General features: G+C 38.0%; 2 protein-coding genes and 1 long non-coding RNA gene across 5 annotated transcripts; 2 read left to right on the top strand and 1 right to left on the bottom strand.

Annotated features, from left to right (window-relative positions):
• The first annotated feature begins 109 nt into the window (after positions 1-109).
• On the top strand, positions 110-3,913 carry LOC114878646 (protein SERAC1). The gene is made up of 15 exons (XM_029192691.2): positions 110-303; positions 381-508; positions 589-783; positions 849-976; positions 1,047-1,157; positions 1,240-1,375; positions 1,434-1,577; positions 1,656-1,913; positions 2,033-2,228; positions 2,296-2,460; positions 2,531-2,658; positions 2,740-2,892; positions 2,966-3,112; positions 3,187-3,253; positions 3,325-3,913. The coding sequence occupies exons 1-15, from the start codon at positions 233-235 to the stop codon at positions 3,440-3,442; spliced, it is 2,145 nt and encodes a 714-aa protein (XP_029048524.1). The 5' UTR covers positions 110-232; the 3' UTR covers positions 3,443-3,913.
• Positions 3,914-3,958: 45 nt separating this feature from the next.
• On the bottom strand, positions 3,959-18,312 carry LOC114878644 (mucin-5AC). Of its 3 annotated transcripts, none has more exons than XM_029192687.2 (10): positions 17,947-18,312; positions 9,975-10,391; positions 6,747-7,692; positions 5,505-6,179; positions 5,107-5,422; positions 4,965-5,035; positions 4,679-4,872; positions 4,482-4,609; positions 4,241-4,420; positions 3,959-4,169 (listed from the first exon to the last, which is right to left on the bottom strand). In XM_029192687.2, exons 1-10 carry the CDS (start codon positions 18,041-18,043, stop codon positions 3,993-3,995), a joined length of 3,201 nt encoding a protein of 1,066 aa, XP_029048520.2. In that variant the 5' UTR covers positions 18,044-18,312; the 3' UTR covers positions 3,959-3,992. The 3 variants fall into 3 exon arrangements, with proteins under 3 accessions (XP_029048520.2, XP_029048521.2, XP_029048522.2); XM_029192688.2 differs by having other exon boundaries at positions 9,975-10,385; XM_029192689.2 differs by lacking the exons at positions 9,975-10,391; positions 17,947-18,312 and adding an exon at positions 7,822-8,017.
• On the top strand, positions 9,027-9,355 carry LOC114878651. Its single transcript, XR_006829406.1, has 2 exons — positions 9,027-9,115; positions 9,187-9,355. It is a non-coding gene; the product is annotated as an uncharacterized LOC114878651 (long non-coding RNA).
• Positions 18,313-19,796: the final 1,484 nt, after the last annotated feature.

The following is a 19,796-nucleotide window of genomic DNA, read 5'->3' as shown; positions in this document are numbered from 1 at the left end:
CGACTGTCGTACCAATTATGCTCTATACATGCATGGGGTATCTGGGACCCCCAAAAACATGACCCCCCGAGACATATAAAAGTATGTTTAGTCTATTTTGTATCTGTAATCACTGCTATCTGTATTTAGTTTTAACGTAATTATACATACTCTTAAATGTTATTTGTAATATTACCATAATGCACATATCATCATTTCCTCTGTAAAATAGAATTTTCTTCTACCTCTTATAATGGGAATACAAACTTATAGAAAATACATATACTATTTGAAATCAACAGGAATATGTATTGTTATGATGGGGTTAGTTAATATATTTGCAAATATATTATCGAAATCGTTTAATTGATTCATGATAATGATCTATGTTTTTCATGTAGCGGTTGTTGGGTTTTGTACCAATTGAGACAAATAACTCAAATTTTACAGTCTACTGTGCCCACCAATGTTTTGAATCTAGAGCATGCTCATGCACAATACATATATGTTGATGATCCTAGATTTAAAGGTATTTGTTAATTTTTTGTTATGTATATGAGTTTATGATAGTCCTTTTAACATTTCTTTAACATCCTATTATAATTTTAGATATACTTAATAAGACTGAAAGTTTACAATCATCTGTGCCAAAGCAACATGTTGCTTTCAGTGATGCTATAATGAAGTGGTGGAAAGCAGTGAACCATAACATGACATACAAGTTATTGCATATGGCTCAACATGGAAATGAATCAGAACGCTTAAGAGCTCTGTATACTCTGAATTCTACGAAACATTTAAAAGGTACCTTTGTACTTATCGTGTAATAATCCTTTGCATACATGTCACTAATCTCAAATTAATTATAGATTGGCATTATCAACACATTGCACAAATGTTAGATGCAAGAACTGCAGTATCTATTGCAAGACTACCAAATGTTGATTTAAGATTCTTTTTAAAACCACCATATTCTCATACGAAGCATAAGTTACATGTATGTGCAATAATATTTTACAATAAAATTATGTTTATAAGACAACGTTTAAAGAGCATATTTCTTTCAGGATGTAATAGAAAGGATACATCAATTACTACTTGAATTGAGTAGATTATGTGAACATACACATCCGTGTCTTATTCAATTTCTTAATAAAAAGTTTAAAGATACATACTCTGTAAGTATATAGTATTACAGCTTACAATTTCATTAATTATTTTTTGTACATTTTAATTATCTGTAAAGTATAAAACAAACAGGATAGTATGATACTTGATCACGATTTAACAAGCTTAGGATTGGTTGTTGCACCAGATGTAGTATGGGATCAAGAACTATTACAGAATTGTGTTCAAGCATTATGTCATCATTCTTGTCTTGAAGAATACAGTAAAGGTAATTATAAAAACATTCCTTGTATGAAGTATTTCAATCTAATACTCTTTCTTTCCAGATATCGCTGATGTTGGTGGTCTTCCAGTATTAATGATAATAAAAAAATTTTTTCAAAACAACATTAATATATGTATATTACTTGCAAAAATAATTTCCAATATTTCACTTCATTCGGAATATTTAGAACAGTTTTTTCAAGCAGGTATATGTAGATTTCGATTTATAATTTTTGAAGTACTGTGCTTCACATGTATGTAACATACTCTTTTTTTATTGGAAGGCTGGATTGGTACATTAGTAGAATGGTCTCAAAATTCTGATATACGATTATCCGCTCCTGCGAGTCGGGCACTAGCAAATTTAGACATGGACGAAAATAAGGATGTCAAGTATCCAAGACGAATTTATCTTCTTCATCCTTTAAACAAAATTAGAGGAAAAATAAAGATGGATGTTGTTTTTCTACATGGACTTCTTGGTGGTGTATTTGTAACATGGAGACAGAGGGATATAGATACATCTACACTAGGAGTTGTAGGTTTGTTAGTATACAAATAGTAGACTACATTTTCTTTGATTTGAACAAATTAAATTGCAATTAATGTCAGTATTTTAATTTACTCGAAATAAATTTACATTGGTGATAATTTATTGCAGATTCTTATACCATACCAGATGGTATTGAGACTGTTGCAAGTTTGATGGATGATCAGTCACCGGAATTTCTAAAAGATTTGGCTTATGACTTCAGAAAACACGAGTGGGATAAAATAGGACAAGATTTTGAAATAATTTTAGATGATTGTCCTCAAAATTCTAATGCCAAATCATCTGGACCATTTTTTCATAAAGGGTACAATGTTTTGAATGATTTATATCATTAAATAATTCTTATACGTTTAAAAAATCTATTGTTTTAGGAATGATATTTGCACAAAGAAATATGAATATGATAAACAGCACAGAACTCAGTGTTGGCCTAAGGATTGGTTACCAAAGGATATTCCATCTCTTCGAGTTATCGGAATAAATTATGATACAAACTTATCAATGTGGACTCCGTCGTGTCCGATAGACGGAATACAGTATGTTCCTCAAGTATTCTGTTTTGTAAAGATTTGTATATTATAACTTCAAATGTAATTTTACATTTAGAACCACTATGAATGAAAGAAGCGCAGAATATGTGAAGAAACTGTTGACTGCAGGCATTGGGAAACGACCTATGATTTGGGTATGCCATTCAATGGGTGGCTTATTAGTTAAACAAATGCTTATTAATGGTTAGCCTTTTAAGTTTTATGACATGTACATTAATTATTTTATAAGGTTATATATTTGTATGATAATATTTCTCTTTATAGAATGGAAAAATGGCGACAAAAATAATATATGTAAAAATACTCGGGGTATAGTGTTTTATAGTACTCCACACCGAGGTTCTCGCGTAGCAGCTTTAAAACAGACAGTACAAATGCTAGTGTGGCCATCAGTAGAAGTGCAAGAACTTCGTGAAGGTATATGAACACCAGGATAGTATTACTCCTTAGTTTCTTACCAATGTATTTTAAGAAAGATTATTCTATTTAGAGTCACCACATTTATTAGAATTACATCAAGAATTCCTTGATATGTTGAAGCAATTTCCTATGGAGGTTGTAAGTTTCAGTGAAACTAAATCTACATTAATAACTGCGTTAAAAGTTCCGTTTCAGTTTGTTACTTCCAATTCGGCAGGTACGCTATTAATGAGAATTATTAATATAGTAAATAGTTTTTCAGTATAAGCAAACATTTAAATGTTTTTATAGATCCTGGAATAGGAGAGTTTTATGAAATTGCACAAGATCACTTATCGATATGTAAACCAGCTAGCAGGTAACTATTTATTTTTATCATATACTTGTTTAGAATTTGAAGGGTTAAAATCTAATAATTATTTTTTGTAGATATTCCTTTCTGTACCAAAAGCTTTTAAGTATGATAAAACATCATGTAACTCCTCACGAGGAAAACAAATTTTCTTCAATTATGGAACTGGTCTCATTATCAAAAAGATTATTTTAATTCTGGGCATATTTGCATATTTTTCTACATGATCACAGAAAGGTACACGGAGATTATGTATCTATTTATGAAAAGATTTATTTTTATATAATTAATTACTAATTAATACTCTGCAACAGAAACAGTTAAATAAACATGGAAGAAGTATATTTTTCTTTTTTTTTTTGTTTAATAACAATAGTTCCAATTTAGAGTGAACATGTTTATATTACAAAAATATTAAGTATTTTCAAGTACTCCATTTACGTTATTGATTTATTTCTTTGACTAGAATAAATAATATAATTTCTCAGTAAAAAATAATAATTTTTTTTTAAACGAACCATGAAATGTTTGCTCAACATAGGGTAACGATAATATAGAATACTATACATTAAAGTGTATGAAATCCTACATGTACAAGTATAATTATTTCATGATGTGATACTTTCTTTGTTGTTTAAATAAAATACACATGCCACTGCGAAATAATTGTATGTCGTATTTACTTAGGGCACTGAATAAATTAAATGAAAATAAAACTGATAAAAATTTTATTTTATTACCGAATTCAGAAATTTGTGTCGTAATCAGGATGATGACGACTCGATAAATTAGTCGTACTATCATAACCGCCGTATTTACTACTAGTATGAGACCCATTATAATAATAACCGTTCCATTCTGATCTCCAGCTATCGTACATATTATATCTTTTATTGTCTTGAAATGATTTTTCAACAAGTACCTTAAATGCAAATTTATGATTTCAGTACTATGTATATATAATTGTAAAAAAATCATTTTTAGGGATCTTACCTTATTGGAAGTTGACTCAAATGATTTGTCGTTCCAGGAAACATCTGGATCAGTCCAAATTGTATGTACGGGTTTTGAGTAATCGCTAGATCTGTGAGAAGTGATATTCTTCGCCACTTCTTCCTCATAAATGGTAGATATAGATGGTTTCAATTTTGAAGCATTATGACGATTGATTAACTAAAAATTAAGAATCATTTTTCTGAAATTAATGTTACCTTCCTCTTTTACTAACACTTACAACAGAGACACCAAATATGATGATAAAGAGTAATCCACCAACACCAATTACAATTACAGCAATTGTCCATTGTGGAATTAATTTGTCATCTTTTTCAGAGTATTGAGGACCAGAGAGTTTAGGTATTACTATAAAGGAATGAAAATTGTTAAACCAAATATTGATATTCACTTTATAGAGTTAATGAGAGGACTTACCCACAAAGTCTGTATATTTTGGATCAATTGTAAATGACCCAAGTTTTATCGAACCCTTCGTTTGGGTCTCGTTCCATCTGTTTGTGTTGTAGGTACGTAAAGAATCATGGAAAATAACTTTTAATTCTTGCGTGTTGACTTTTTGCTCTAAGTCAGTTAATTCGACAAAATAGTCCACTAAAATGCTACCCTCGCTAAAACCCCAACGTATCACAATAGCATTACTCATGATTCTCTTATTTACTATTTAATAATTTATTGCTTATCGAATATTTTAAGTTATTACCTGAAAGAATCAATTCTTACTTTCTTGTACCATTTTGCCAGGACTGCAGATTTGGAGAATATGAAGTTCATCTATGAAGAAGCAAAAGGATAACATTGAAGCGAAAGGATTATTAATTCTTTCAATGGACTCATAGATCTACCTCTTTTTCAATTTCATTAGCAAGATTCTGCCATTCCTGAGTATTTCTATCGAGCAACTCCGGTACCCAGGTTGCGTTGCCGATTATCTTTATAGTACCAGCGACCTCGCATTCTTGTTCGCAAACTCCTGGAGTCGTTGGTCTAGACGTAGTAGTCGTTGTCGACGTTGTGGAAGTGCTCGATGTCGCTTCGGTTGTCGTAACGAGCGACGCGTTCACGGATGAAATCGTTGCAGTTCTTGCGGCTTCCAGCAATTTTTCGATAGATATTGGCGTGGTCGATGGGGTTGGCCATCCGGTAAATTCAGTGGTAGCTCTATAATTTAAATTATACAGAAAATATCAAACTTTTCGAGCAACGTAACCGTGTCGATGAAAAAAATCAAACTATGCTTCACCTGGTTGGCCATCCCTTTTGAATCTTCGGTGTAACAGCACCAGGTGCCTCGCTACGAGGACTCTGTGGGGTGGTAATTTTATATATAGGTTTTCGCCCTCCCGGTCTGCTCGGAAACACGATCTTCAACCCACCAGCTTTCTGTGTCGTGGAAGTTTCTTCGGTTCCAATAGAAACGTTACTTTCGGTAGAACTCTCTTTGGGTACTTGAACATTTTTCGTCTCCGAAGTCTGATTCTTCTTCTTTTGATCATAATCACGCGGTAATAAAGAAGAGATATCAAATGTGGACTTAGAAAACAGATCTTGAATGCTTTTTACAGGTGGCGATTTTTCTGGTGTAACATTTATGCTCTTCGCTGTTGTTGATGTAGTTGTTGTTGTTGTTGTTGTAACATCATTTTTCACACTTGAATTTTCATCATTATTTTTCTTACTATAATCCGGTGGCAGTAGGGACGAAATATCCACCTTGGATTTTGAAAGAATATCGCGTAGTAAAGTGTTCTCAGTTGTAACGTCCTCCTTCTTCAACTTATACCCAGGTGGCAAGAAGGCACTGATGTCTTGAACCACCACGTTGCTTTTGGGTTTCTTCGTGGTGGAAACGAAAGCAGTAGAGGCGACTTGGGTTGTGCTGGTTGCTTCTGTCGAAGTTGTGCTCTTGGTGGGCCATCTAAAAGAAGTTGCTCAGTCTTATCGTTAACTACCCAAGTGTAACGCTCATTTATTAATGAAACTTTGCCACCTTGTAGAGCTCGTTTATAAATAAATGCGTTTAAATTTCGAATGCAGTCAGGATGCAAATGTACGTACTCGATAGAAAACATAACTTAAATTCTATAAAGATTGCAACGTATCTAATTAATTATTAATAAATGCAATGATTATTGATTACACAACTGTAATAGTTACTTAAAAAGAGACAAATTATAATTGAAAAAAAAAAGTTGGGAACCAGGGATTTGAACCGTGGACTTTTATATTACGAGTCAAGCGTTTTACCACGGAGCTAACCGTTTGTATGTATAAGTTTGTCACACTTCTCAACATAAGTAATAATTAACTTTAATTGTTAATATCTTTTAAACAATTAGCCGTCTGCCCCCAAAAGGGGGTATAGGCGTGTTCAGCTCGACGAGCTCTACAAGGTGGCAAAGTTTCATTAATAAGTGAGCGTTACACTTGGGTAGTTCCCCTCGTAAGAGAAACAGATCTATTGAAAAAAAGGAAAGCAAATTACCTGAAACCAGTCTTGGAAGGAGTAGAGGTCGTCGACCCTTTAACGAGATAATCCCTTGGTAACAACCCTTCCAAGCTATCCAACGTAGTCTCTATCCTCGGTTTGGGTGTACCGTTTCCATAATCAGTCCTTTTATCGTTGTATCTCCTTGGTACGAACTTGCTGATGACCGGTGTCTTAGCAGTGGTAGTGTACCTTCTTCGTGTACCACGATCCCTGTCTCCCAGGACATCCAGCTGGAGAGAATTACCAGCAGTTCGGAATCCTCCGGCAAGAAAACCGCTGGACAATTCAGACTGAACCCTGTCCAACTTGTCGATGATACTTTCGGTAGATTCGGGTGCGGGCGAGGTTTTCTTCTCGCTTATGGGTTCGATGCGATCGATTACAGGAAAGGGCAGGAATCGTGCACCGGATATGCTGCGACTGGTCTGAACGGACGCTAACAATTTGGACGTGTCCTCGGTGGTCACGGTTGTCACTGGTTGTTCCGTCGTTCCCGTGAAAGAGGGTGGTGCTGCGACCTGCTCGGTGGTGGTCGGCGCGGAGGTCGTCGGGATTGATATCGTTCCGTTGACCACGCTCTTCGTGGTAACCACCGATACCACAGCTTCTCCGATCAAAATCGAGCTATCGGACAACGAGGAGTTCAATTTCGCGTTCGGTGATCCGACGAAAGCGAACGTCTGGTCGCTGCCCTCCATCGACGAACCTTCTTCAGCGTTCGTCGAAGAGATCGGTGTGTCTGTATCCTTTTCCTCGAGGAGATCCGACGAAGAATCATTCGCAATCACTTTACGAAGTGAATCAACGTTTTCCTCCTTTTCCGAGGAATTTTCTTCGCGTTCCTCCGGCTCGTTTACGTGTTCTTTTTTGGGAGATGATTCCTCCTCCTCTTCTTTCTCTTCCTCCTCGGCGTCAGGGTAGTCGAGAGTATCCGCGTTCGCTGTGGAATTTATGCACGATTATAATGATGATCTTGAGAATAATAAACGAATTAATGGTAAAAAGGCGGAAGAAACGATGCTCCTTGCGTATGCGACTTTCCACGGCGTCGCTGACGAAACGGACTTACATAACGTTTGGAACACGTTTACAGAGGTCATCATTATTTGATATTGTCCCGTTCGCGTTGACGATTTTACACTATCGTTCGGTGTAATTGCTTTCGATGGTCTTTTATACAGCAGTACCTCGGTATACGACCTTAATCCGTTCCTGATGTTTGGACTTATACCGAATAGGATGTATACCAAACCAACCTTTCTCATAAGAAGTAATGTAAAAATGATGAATCCGTTCTCGTGTAAAAGAAAAACTCCTATTGATATTATACCTACATTAATGGGGTTGTAAAATAATTTAAGCACCGTTTATGTCATGAGCAGCATTTAACACGTTCGCGACAGGGCCTGAATCTAGTGTCCCCGCCATGGGGCGGGGTTTACAAAAATTTGTTAATTACAATAATCAGTTATTTAAATGCTATGACGCGATAATAGTTCATGTACCATCGGTGGCTCATCCTATCCCATAGAACAGACAAGAATGCACCCCGTCGCGAACGTGTTAAACGATTTCCTAAAAGTTCATAAAAAATATTCACTGATTTATTTAACATAATTAATTTAACAAACCAAATGGAATAAATTTTATTGCCTCCTGTTATGGTTTCTTATATGATATCCTTACTTGTATGATCAGTCAGTTAATAATAAATACATCAACTCCGAATATAATTGATTATTAATTTAATGTTTCCTCTGTGAGATAATTATTTAAAAATGAGGATAAGTTTCCGAATGGCCCCGTTAGAATTGCGACCTCGGGTTTGGCATATAACTTAAATTGACTACCAGAAACCAATTAAAATTGGTTTCAGAGCTGGATGTCTTACCGTTTTTGAAATATCGTAGTAAGAAGTTTTGTAAAATTCCGGGATTACGTATGCGCTATTCGATACTGACCATGCGCAATTCATTAGTGGGCATGTGCTATTCGATACTGCGCATACACGGAACCTAACCTAACCTCGTTGTTTTGTGAGCCTCGTGAGGTTCATAATCCGCTCTACCGTTCCCAAGTTTACACTTACATATACCAGCGCAATTAAAGGGCGCATTGCGCTATTAAATCCACTCCCCAGCAGCCACCACCCTTGAAGTGTCACCGGAAATGGAAAAACTATCAACTCATGGATACCACTCATTGTATTCAGATACGGAAGATCCAACGGTATAAGTTCCGAAGCCGTACCCAGATTATAGTATAACGTTAACATGCCAACACGTCATTATTCCATCATATTGTTGAACAAATGGGCGGGGGAGGGGCGGGGCCCATCCCCCTGCACCCCCGCCCCATAAACAGTAGGATAACCTAACCTATTCACTATTCTTATAATGTAGGTACGGCTTCAGAACTTGTTCCGCTTTTTCAGACAAAACCGCCGAATTGGGAGAAGCCCCACACGTTGGCACCAATGTATCAATGTTTCTCGATCTGGAATTATCTCGCGAAAAATACGAGACATATTCCACTGACCATTCAATGGATTGTCGTTCATTTTGTAACCTATGTTAATAAATCTACAATCAATCTACAATCTATATAGATAAACCTGTATTCATTTTTAACCTACCTATATTAATAAACGTAAAAGCTATATTAATAAACCTACAATGGAGTTATAAAAAAAATTTAAGATATTACGGAAAGATAATTGAAGCTTTGAAATTCACTTCAAAGTTTGAAGTGTAATGATCAGAAAATGCGCGAGAATCGTCTATATGGTTTTATTAGCCTCAATACGCATGCGCCTAACGTTACCCAAATGCGCAGTAGTGAATCGCGCATGGTCAGTATCGAATAGCGCATAATTAGTCCCAGAATTTTACAAAACTTCTTACCACGATATCTCAAAAACGATAAGACATCCAGTTCTGAAACCAATTTTAATCGGTTTCTGGTAGTCAATTTAGGTTATATGCCGAACCCGAGTTCTCAATTCTAACGGGGTCATTCGGAAACACATCCAAAAATGACGCAAAATTCAGAGAAAAAATTGATGTCGTATACCGAGCAAAATTTGTCAGGTTCAAACAGGACGTATACCAAGGTACCACTGTACTTTATCTCTCATTTCTATCGCTAATTCGTGTGCCGTCATCCTCGATGACGCTGCAAACGTAACAAAATTCGCAAATTTAAATTTATCATTTATCTTACCTACAGCCTGGTACCGGGAACGATTATTACTCTCATAATCGTCGTAATAATAATACGCATCGTATTGACTGGTGGAAGGGTCCTCGACGTAATCTTCGTCTCTGGACGCGTCATCCAGTTTGTCGCTCTTCGATGCACCATCGGTGATTCTAGAGAGCTTCGAGTTCTCGGAGTGCTCTATTTTCCCATTCTCTTCAACTTCGTACTCGTCCTCGTAAACCTCCTCGTCCGTTTCCTCCTCGCGTTCGTCGTTCTTCGAATTCGTTCTCCATCCCCCCATCACATTGTTCTCGTCCAAAGAGCGCGACAACGTTTCCGCCTGATTCCCGGCTACGGGAGACGCATTTTGATCTTGTTGCTCGTACACGGAATTCGTCGGTATCAAACGCGAGAATTTGTCCCAAGAATCGGCTGTTCCTTCGGAGGAAAAGAAGATCACTTAAAAAATATTTTACAACCCGTATCTAACAAGGGACATTACCCAATCGACACACGCCGATTTCGATGCCCTTTGAGTATGATATAGAACTCAAAAAAATATTTGACACGTATTTCTTTTTATCGGCAATCGTCCATGCTGAAGGGGTGAAAATAGCCCCCAAAATTGGGGTTGCAAAACATATTTTCTTCAATATCTCAGAAACTATTAAGCGTAGGCGAAAAATTCAAAATGGAATTTGTGTGTTTTTGAACAGCAAATTTTTCTATATAGCCACCTTTTTGATAAATTTATTTGTTTAAAAAATATATTGAAAAATAATCTATTTCTGTCATTTTTTTCACTCCTTTAGCATGGACGATTGCCGATAAAAAAAATACGTGTCAAATATTTTTTTGAGTTTTATATCATACTCAAAGGGCATCAAAATCGGCGTGTGTCGATTGGGTAATGTCCCTTGTAAGATTGAAAGTTTTGAGAAGGGGGCATTAGACTTTCTGTCAATTTTGTGCAGGCCAAACGGTAAGAGTTATCGAAAAAATTCTTGCGCCATTGTGTTTAGTGGGTCAAAATCTCAACGAATGGCCTAAAAATTTTTTTCTTTTTGCCACTTCCGGTCTGACCGGTAATGGCCGCAAAAGGGTTGACTCTAGAGCGAATCTCGCTGTAGTTCACTTTAGCTTATTACAGTAATTTCTCTGTTCTAGGTGGTCACAGGACTACTCGATTGTTGGTGGAGGGTCCCGGAACCCTCCTCTAGTCCTAGTGCAGGCCACCATGGACGTTTTAGTAGGTGAAAATTCCATATTACTTGCGGCCCCTCCCCAGGTGGGCTGGAGGTGTCTTGTTGAAGATTTCTTCCACGTAAAAAAAAAGACTACTCGATTGTTGGCAATCGCTATTTCCACTTCGAAATAGTTTCCATTCGATTGATGTTTTCTTCCTTTCTCAACGCCAGTGGCCAAATTATTGCCAACTTAATTAACAAATTAAGGCCAATGATTATTGGCACTTCGCAGTCCCGAGAGAGATTGCTGTATTTGGTGTTTAAAATCACGTTTTCCCGAATCCGCCGCGAAGCTATGCAAATTGCCCCGTTCGCAAGAAAGTTTTACGTAGCTGAATACGAAAGCGGAGCGTGTTTTTCTATTTTTTTCAAATCGAGAGCCAGGAAAATCAGGACTCGATGATTTCGAGCGTGACACATGGAAAAGACTGTCGTTCGTCACGGTTGCTCTGGCATTTTCGCGTAATCAAATATCGCGATGCACTTGCGCTATATTTTTCCCCGGTGCCTTCTCCGCATTCCCTGGAAATGAATCGACGAGCGTGGAAAGAATGATTATTCAATCACGCGTCTGAGAAACATAGCGTTTGTTTACATAGCCAGTTTTTCAGCCTGCGTTGGGAAAACGAAATGAACTAGCCTCTGGCAGAGACTGCGTTACAAAACACGAGGAAAACAATGTTGGAAAGCGTCGTCTTCGCTTTCTTTCGGAACCGATTCAGCAGAGTTTCTCACGGAACGCGCTGGTTTAGGTCTGCGAAAGAGACACCTGTGCGAGATTATTCTACTATTGGAGAATTTAAAAATTTCCAAGTTTCCCTTATAACATTTTATCTGCGACATAAAATTCACCGGGTATCTACTCTGAAAGCGGCCGTAATCTCTCCGTTAGCGATACGTATATCCAGGAGAGAGAAATATTTTCTGCAAAGCACGAGGGAGATTCTTTAAATTGTAAGCGAAGGAGATACCGTATTCTTGAAAGGGTTTATATCGGTACTGAATGTTGCAACTGGAATAGTTCCGTGGGTGTGTCTCGCGATGAAATCGACAAGGCTCGGGGGGATTCGAAATCCGAGAGCGAATATAAATTAAGGCGGGGTTACGCTGCTCGAATGCGTTAATCGCACGGCTTTTCTTGCAACTCGCTTTTTCATATGCTCGTTAAAATACAGGGCCGAATCTGGGCCTAGGCAGACTAGGGCCCCCATAAGACGAATTTGCGTCTAAAAATGCAAGACTGTTTATTTGAATATTAATCGATGTAAATGCAAATATAAATTAGTTATAGAAGCTTTAATATTAATTTTATAAATTTTATTTGAGCTACTTTTTTTATGTGAACGGGCTCGCCTCGGACCCTCGAAATCTTAGAGCCGGCCCTGAGCCTAGGCAGACTAGGGCCCCAATAAGACGATTTTGCGTCTAAAAATGCAAGAATGTTTATTTGAATATTAATCGATATAAATGCAAATCTAAATTAATTACACAAGCTTTAGTGTTAATTTTATAAATTTTATTTAAGCTATTTTTTTTATGTGGAGGGGCCAGTTTTCGGAGCTCGCTTTGGACCCCCGAAATCTCAGGGCCGGCCCTGGGCCTAGGCAGACTAGGGCCCCCCAAGGGCCAGGGCCCCCATAAGACGATTTTGCGTCTAAAAATGCAAGACTGTTTATTTGAATATTAATCGATGTAAATGCAAATATAAATTAGTTATACAAGCTTTAATGTTAATTTTATAAATTTTATTTGAGCTACTTTTTTATGTGAAGGGGCTCGTCTCGGACCCCCGAAATCTCAGGACCGGTCGTGGATACAAGATAATTAACTTATCCAATTTCAATTCGTTTCACGAAAAATTCGATCCCCTGTTCTTATTAATTTTCCAAAATTTTATGATAAGAATAATTTAGTTGATCATCTTGAGCAATAAACTTGCTCACCTCTAAGTGAACGTATTATCAAGAAACTATATAGTTCACTGATCGCATTCTATGTCTCTCGTAATATATTATCGCGCTATTATAACTGTAACGTGCGAATACTTGCGGTAAGTAGGTATCACGTGATTAGGGTGTCGACGGAAATGAAGGTGATCTTATATCAAGTATCCTATTGCACGTTACTTCAATTTTCTTTCCAATCCATTTTTCTTCCTCGCAATCGTTTTTCTCAATCTTTATCGCGATTAGAAATCGTTTTCAGTGAAATCAAAACTTTCTTAAACGTCGAATCGTTACGTTTCTTCCTGATCCGTTAAAAACAATCAACGAATTCGAAATCAGGTTCGTATCTTTACAGGAAGCGATCCAAGTTTCGCGTTTCCTTCGACATTTTTTAAGACCGATTACCGATCAATTTTCATCCATCGATCGACGTAATACGAAATCGTTTATTCGGCTGATATTTTCAGTAGAACTCGTTCGCTACTTTCACGATCGGGACAGCAGGAAGTGTCTGGTTGAATTGTAACGGGTGTACGAACACGAAAGGAGCGAGAAATCGCGCATGCCGGACTTAGGCAACGAACTTGTAAATAATGGTCCCAGCGCAGCCGTTCTCCTTTCGATATTGTCCTTCGACTTGATCGCTCCTACACTCAGCACGTACGTTCACACGAGTTTTTCACTTGGGCCACTTGCCGATACAGCACGCTGGTAACCTGATCTAAAAAAGAATTCATCGCTGTTTTAATTTCATCCTTGGATAACCGATCGCCGAGTGAACGACCATTTACATTCGTGTTATTTTGCAATTTTGAAACGTTAGATATTATTTTTCTAACATATCAAAGTTTATTATTAATCGAAGCATCATTGTCTAGATCATCGTTGATCCTTAAAAAAACCTACCATTCTCGCTACTTTACCTATGTTACAAAATGGTACTTATGGTAAAAAGTGAGCCGAGCGCAGAAAGATTTTGAAACTCGCAGAGAAAGTTCGAATAGCAGACACGAGTGATCGAATACCAATAAAGGAAAACTACTCGTGCCAATTCACGTATGAAGTTTACCGCGCTGTGATCACAGACGACTCGATGGAATCGTGTGTATTATTATGGCGGGTGTAATAACAGCGTGCCTCGACGATGGAAAGTGCGTATTCGAGGATCGAATCTTTGAAGAGGCGCGTTTCGTATTTGGGCTTCGTTTTCGCTAGGATTGTAGGCCAGAAAATGGCACGGTCGTGCCGTTTCGTTGCGTTTAAACGCGAATCTTTCACCTTTTACATTCGCGTCGGATAAGGCAAGTCACGGTATAATTAGCACGGAACTTGTTATTTCAAAATATCCTCGTAATACGTGCACGGACAGATTCAGTTGCAGAGTTCGCGCGGGTAATACGCATATTCATGAAGCGAGAAAGGGCGCGAGCGATTTTAATCGATTGGAAAATCTGTCCGAGGTCGCGCCGTTCGATTATAAATATTTAACGGAGAGACGAAAGGAACGAGGCTCGATAAACGTGGCGAAGTTATGCATCTATAACAGACAGGATAGATAGATAGGAAATAAATGCAACTATTCATTTTCATGCCTAGATATTTAAATATCAGGGCCGGCCCTGAGATTTCGGGGGTCCGAGTTGAGCTCCGAAAAAGGGCCCCTTTACATAAAAAATAGTAGCTCAAATAAAATTTATAAAATTAACATCAAAGCTTGTATAACTAATTTAGATTTGCATTTTCATCGATTAATATTCAAGTAAACATTTTTGCATTCTTAGACGCAAAATCGTCTTATGGGGGCCCTGAGATTTCGGGGATCCGAGACGAGCTCCGAAAAAGGGACCCTCCATATTAAAAAAAGTAGCTGAAATAAAATTTATAAAATTAACATTAAAGCTTGTATAACTAATTTAGATTTGCATTTCTATCGATTAATATTCAAGTAAACATTATTCTTCTTGCATTTTTAGACGCTAAGTCGTATTATGGGGGCCCTGAGATTTCGGGGGTCCGAGGCGAGCTCCAAAAAAGAGCACCTTACATAAAACAAAGTAGCTCAAATAAAATTTATAAAATTAACATTAAAGCTTGTATAATTAATTTAGATTTGCATTTCCATCGATTAATATTCAAGTAAACATTATTCTTCTTGCATTCTTAGACGCAAAATCGTCTTACGGGGGCCCTGAGATTTGGGGGGTCCGAGGCGAGCTCCGAAAAAGGGCACCTCCACATAAAAAAAAAGTTGCTTAAATAAAATTTATAAAATTAACATTAAAGCTTGTATAACTAATTTAGATTTGCATTTACATTGATTAATATTCAAGTAAACATTCTTGCATTCCTAGACGCAAAATCGTCTTATGGGGGCCCTGGACCTTGGGGGCCCTAGTCTGCCTAGGTCCAGGGCCGGACCTGAGATTTCGGGGGTCCGAGGTGAGCTCCAAAAAAGGGCTCCTTCATATAAAAAAGGGTATCTCAAATAAAATTTATAAAATTAACATTAAAGCTTATATAACTAACTTAAATTTGCATTCTTGCATTCTTAGACGCAAAATCGTCTTATGGGGGCCCTGAACCTTGCGGGGACCTAGGCGGCCGCCTAGTCTGCCTAGGCCCAGGGCCGGTCCTGTTAAATATCTAAATAGGATTGATGATTTTCGAAATCTCGAAAATACAAAATTGTTCCAAATTTCGAAATTCATATCGACCTCGATGATATCCATCCTAAATGATATTCTTTGTCTATGATGCCTCTCTAATGGCAGAAACACTAACAAAATCTAATGGGATTTAGATGAACGCGATGGTAAATAGAACAAGGTGAAAGAAATACGCAATCGTAGTATCTATGAAACGTTGACATAAACTTTCTTTCAAGAAGTTTCTTTTCCAAGGTTACAGAAGGAAGCTACATCATTTGTCTTACTAATCTAATACCACTATTTATAGCGTTCATGGAATCTGTGTTTCTATGATTCTAATATCACGAACCTCTTTGCGGTATATGTAATTTGAAAATATTCGGATGGACTTCCCAATGATGATTAATTTCGTGAATCCCACTAAAAAATCACATCATCTATTACGAGATTCATGCAACAGATGTTACTAAATCTTGAAGAGTCATAGAGGCTGTTCGAAATGTACAAGGAAATTGTGTCACATCTCACGGAACTTAAGCGAGGATTATTTATTCCTCTACGCCTACAACTCGAGTGACGACATTCTGGAATTTACATTTACTGTTATCTACTAATTGATCGATTGGTATTCGCATCTCTAATTGATCGTGAACGGTGTAAATATAACGGGTTATTTGTATCATAATTTTTTCTTTTTTACAAATAGATGTAGATAAAAATTGAAATTGCTATGACTTTTGAAAAATAAATCTCGATTTAATTTGCGCAACTGATATTTATATTTCTGCTTCCAGTGGTCATTGTTCTGTGTGGTATGCATCGCGAATCAACTTAAAAAAAAAAAGAAAAGAAACACGAAAAAAACATACCCGTTCCAGCCAGAACGCATTCTACAGGTAACCCGAAACACTATTTTTGGAAGGAGAGTTTGAATAACAAATTCCCGGTGTTCCTTTCACATTGCGGTTCGGGAAAATTCTGTTATTAGAGAAAATGTTTAGGTGGGGCAGCGAAGGAAGTGCATGGAATTTCACTATCATTATTCAGCATTACAAATTACTCGAAGCTCTTACTTTTCTTACTCTGATTATTTCAGTTTGCAATTGTATGAAATATGGAGTAACAACGATTTAACGAGCGAAACGAAATTTACTTAAATTGCAATGTTACTGAAACCTCGGAGAAAGAGGGTGGTTCGATTGAAAGCAAGTCTATTTATAATATTCTAAAATTTAAAAAAATATGGCCCTTAATAAACGTTGAAACGATCCAGAGATTGGATGTCAATAAATAACCCTATTCTTGTTACACAATGCACAATGGAGATAATCTTATCTACTTGTAACGTTGACAAGAATTTTGAATGAGAGATATCCGTTTTAGGGAATCGGGATAATCATTCATCTCGGAGCTGTTATTACAAGCAACAATGGAGATCCAATTGCGTTATCGTGGCTGTACGTAACTCTCGTATGAAATTGCGGTTCTATTGTATTGCGTATTGTATCGCAATATAACGGGTCACGAATTCAAACAATCGAGTATCGTACGACGATCGCCAATTTATTCCGTTTGCAGGTTTAAGGACATCAGCTATGGAGCAGAAAATCATAAATCGAACTTCGACGTAATCAACAACACCGAAAACGATATCCTTGATTTTCGATTGGAATATTTCACAGCAACGACTCGTGGTTAATTCGTCGAAGAAACAACAAAGAATACGAATTAAGCCAGAAAGGCTGTGCTTGGTGAATCGTGACAGTCATACACCGACGACTCGCCGGGTTACATAAATACCACCTACGCGATCCGGTGCTATTACGTTGTCAAAATCAAACGGTACCTTTCGCGGTTGAACAAACTTGGAGACTCAAACGTCGCTCCGTAAATCAACCTACGGTGACTATGTTCTCCAAGGAAGCCGAGAAAATCTTAAAGGGATACTAAAAGGAAAATTCGACATGTAAGTCCACGAAAGACGTTCGCGTTTGCTCCGAGCGTACCCATGAAAGGATTGCGCGGTTGTCGATCGTCGCGCGGCTCGACGGTCGGCACGCGAACTATACTGATACACTCGTTTTCGAATTCACCGTTCGAGAAGGGCTCGAATTGATTTTTGAAAAAGAAAAAGGAGAAGAAACCATCGTACCTTGTTGACAGTTCGTTGGGAGGAGGTAAGAAGCGAAAAGCAGTAACGCGACGATCACGTTGACATGCCAGGTACCATTCTCGTTGCACTTCGACATGTTTCCTTTAGCACTGGTTCTCACGCCTCGCACTTTTCCTAGGTAACTGTCAGTGCAACACTGTCATCGTAACGGACACGTAGGACCCGTCAGGTGATTTCGTTCGTCCACAAAGTGGTTGGTTATCGACCGACGACGGACAAACGCATCTTCGCAGGGAAAATAAAAAAGAACGAGAGACGTTCGCGAGAACGTGGCGCGGTTGTCACTGGCCACGGGTAGAAAGCAAAATCCCACTTTCACTTGGTGGCTGCGCGCCTCGTGAGGCGGAGCTGCTGGCATGCCGAGGCCATCGAGATCTTTCCCTCTCCTTTTTCTGTAACGCCACTTCTACGCTGGCTCTCTTCGCGCCTCTTTGTGACCGTCAACGCACAACGGCCACTTTATACATAGAAAAACCGTAGGGGGACGGGTTTTAGGAAAAATTTGAGAACGTCCGGGTACGACCTTTCTTCTGCCTTCGCGAAGGTCGACGCCGAGGATCAACGATCCTTCGCGATGGCTTTAGAACCGGGTGCCAGTCCCGTCGACGGGCACACTTTGGAATCCTGGAACCGAGGTGTTCTTTTAACCCTTGGCTAACATTCGAATTTTTATTACCTCGATACCATCGGGCACGCGTATGTCGGCACACCCAGTTTCGTTCAACATTGAAATATTATTAATAAAATGTCAATACACAGTAAGAAACAGGGTGTTCCAAGAGGAAATTGAATTTTACTTCGATGTTTGGTAGGTCATTCTGAATCGAAAAGGTCACGAGGTTCACTAATCTTTAGATAGCATGAAATTAAGGCACCTGAACTTATTAACTCAATTACTAGTATATTTAATTCAATTTTAGACTCATAGTCAATATCTTTGATATTGACGTAGAAGTTGTTAAACTCGATACAGTTTTAAAAATTCAGTACATATTTCATATGACGCACGATCATATATCCTGCCTTTCACAAACCAAGCTTTGCATTTTAGTTGCATACAGGGTGTCCAGTGTAACGTAGAATATACGACCTTCCTCCAAACCAACTAAAATGGTTCTTACGTACTTTTCCCTACCGTTGAAAACAGGCGAATTATTTAGATGACCTACCCTATGTATTTTGGATTTTTATCGAGGTAAATTCTATTTTTTTTCCAGGATCCAAAGAATGCAACCGAAGAATGTCATAACACGAGCGCGTCCTTCGCCAGGACCTTCGCAAATATTTTTTCCCCAAGTCTATTTTATCCTGTTGCTGGACGTTCGTTAACCCTTCCGGACGACCTTTACCAATCGATGTATCGTCGATAACCAACTGATTCACATCCGGCTGAGAAACCAGACGGAGCCGAAAGGAAAAAGATGAGCAAGGTCGGGATAGCTAGGGAAAGTAATATCGTGACGCAATAAGGTTGACGATGACGTTCTATAATAGCTTCTAGATTATTACTGCAACCTTATCAGCCTGAATTAGTAATCCCTTGCTCGCATGCCATACGTCACGTATGGTTGTTCGAACGTTGTACTTTTATAGCAGAGCCTCGTTTACGTGAAAGAAGTTTCGTTAATTTACCGTAATTTATCTTATTTTAACCAAACTTTAGTAGCCAATTTAGTTTGATCTCTTAGGAAATAAATTCTAACCTGTACATTCAATTCTCGCGTCGTGGGAGAATATTCAGTTACCAACCAGCCGCGGCGTCAAGTTGCCAATTTGTATTCGTACCGAGTTAGCAGGAAGTGCAACGTGCCGTCCTGATTCTAACGGTA

Source organism: Osmia bicornis, chromosome 5, assembly GCF_907164935.1.
Source record: "Osmia bicornis bicornis chromosome 5, iOsmBic2.1, whole genome shotgun sequence".
Classification (NCBI taxonomy): Eukaryota; Metazoa; Arthropoda; class Insecta; order Hymenoptera; family Megachilidae; genus Osmia; species Osmia bicornis.
This window is presented reverse-complemented; position numbering and strand designations above follow the sequence as displayed.

What these genes read in the sequence shown, in the direction of transcription:
- LOC114878646 (XM_029192691.2), top strand. Translation starts at nt 233, where the DNA reads ATGGGAATACAAACTTATAGAAAATACATATACTATTTGAAATCAACA. An exon ending in AGTGCAAGAACTTCGTGAAG is followed by an intron (nt 2,893 to 2,965) that starts GTATATGAACAC and finishes TATTCTATTTAG; the next exon opens with AGTCACCACATTTATTAGAA. An exon ending in TGTTACTTCCAATTCGGCAG is followed by an intron (nt 3,113 to 3,186) that starts GTACGCTATTAA and finishes ATGTTTTTATAG; the next exon opens with ATCCTGGAATAGGAGAGTTT.
- LOC114878644 (XM_029192687.2), bottom strand. Translation starts at nt 18,043, where the DNA reads ATGTCGAAGTGCAACGAGAATGGTACCTGGCATGTCAACGTGATCGTC. An exon ending in CCCAACGAACTGTCAACAAG is followed by an intron (nt 10,392 to 17,946) that starts GTACGATGGTTT and finishes TTTCCTCCGAAG; the next exon opens with GAACAGCCGATTCTTGGGAC. An exon ending in CTAATGAAATTGAAAAAGAG is followed by an intron (nt 5,036 to 5,106) that starts GTAGATCTATGA and finishes GCTTCTTCATAG; the next exon opens with ATGAACTTCATATTCTCCAA.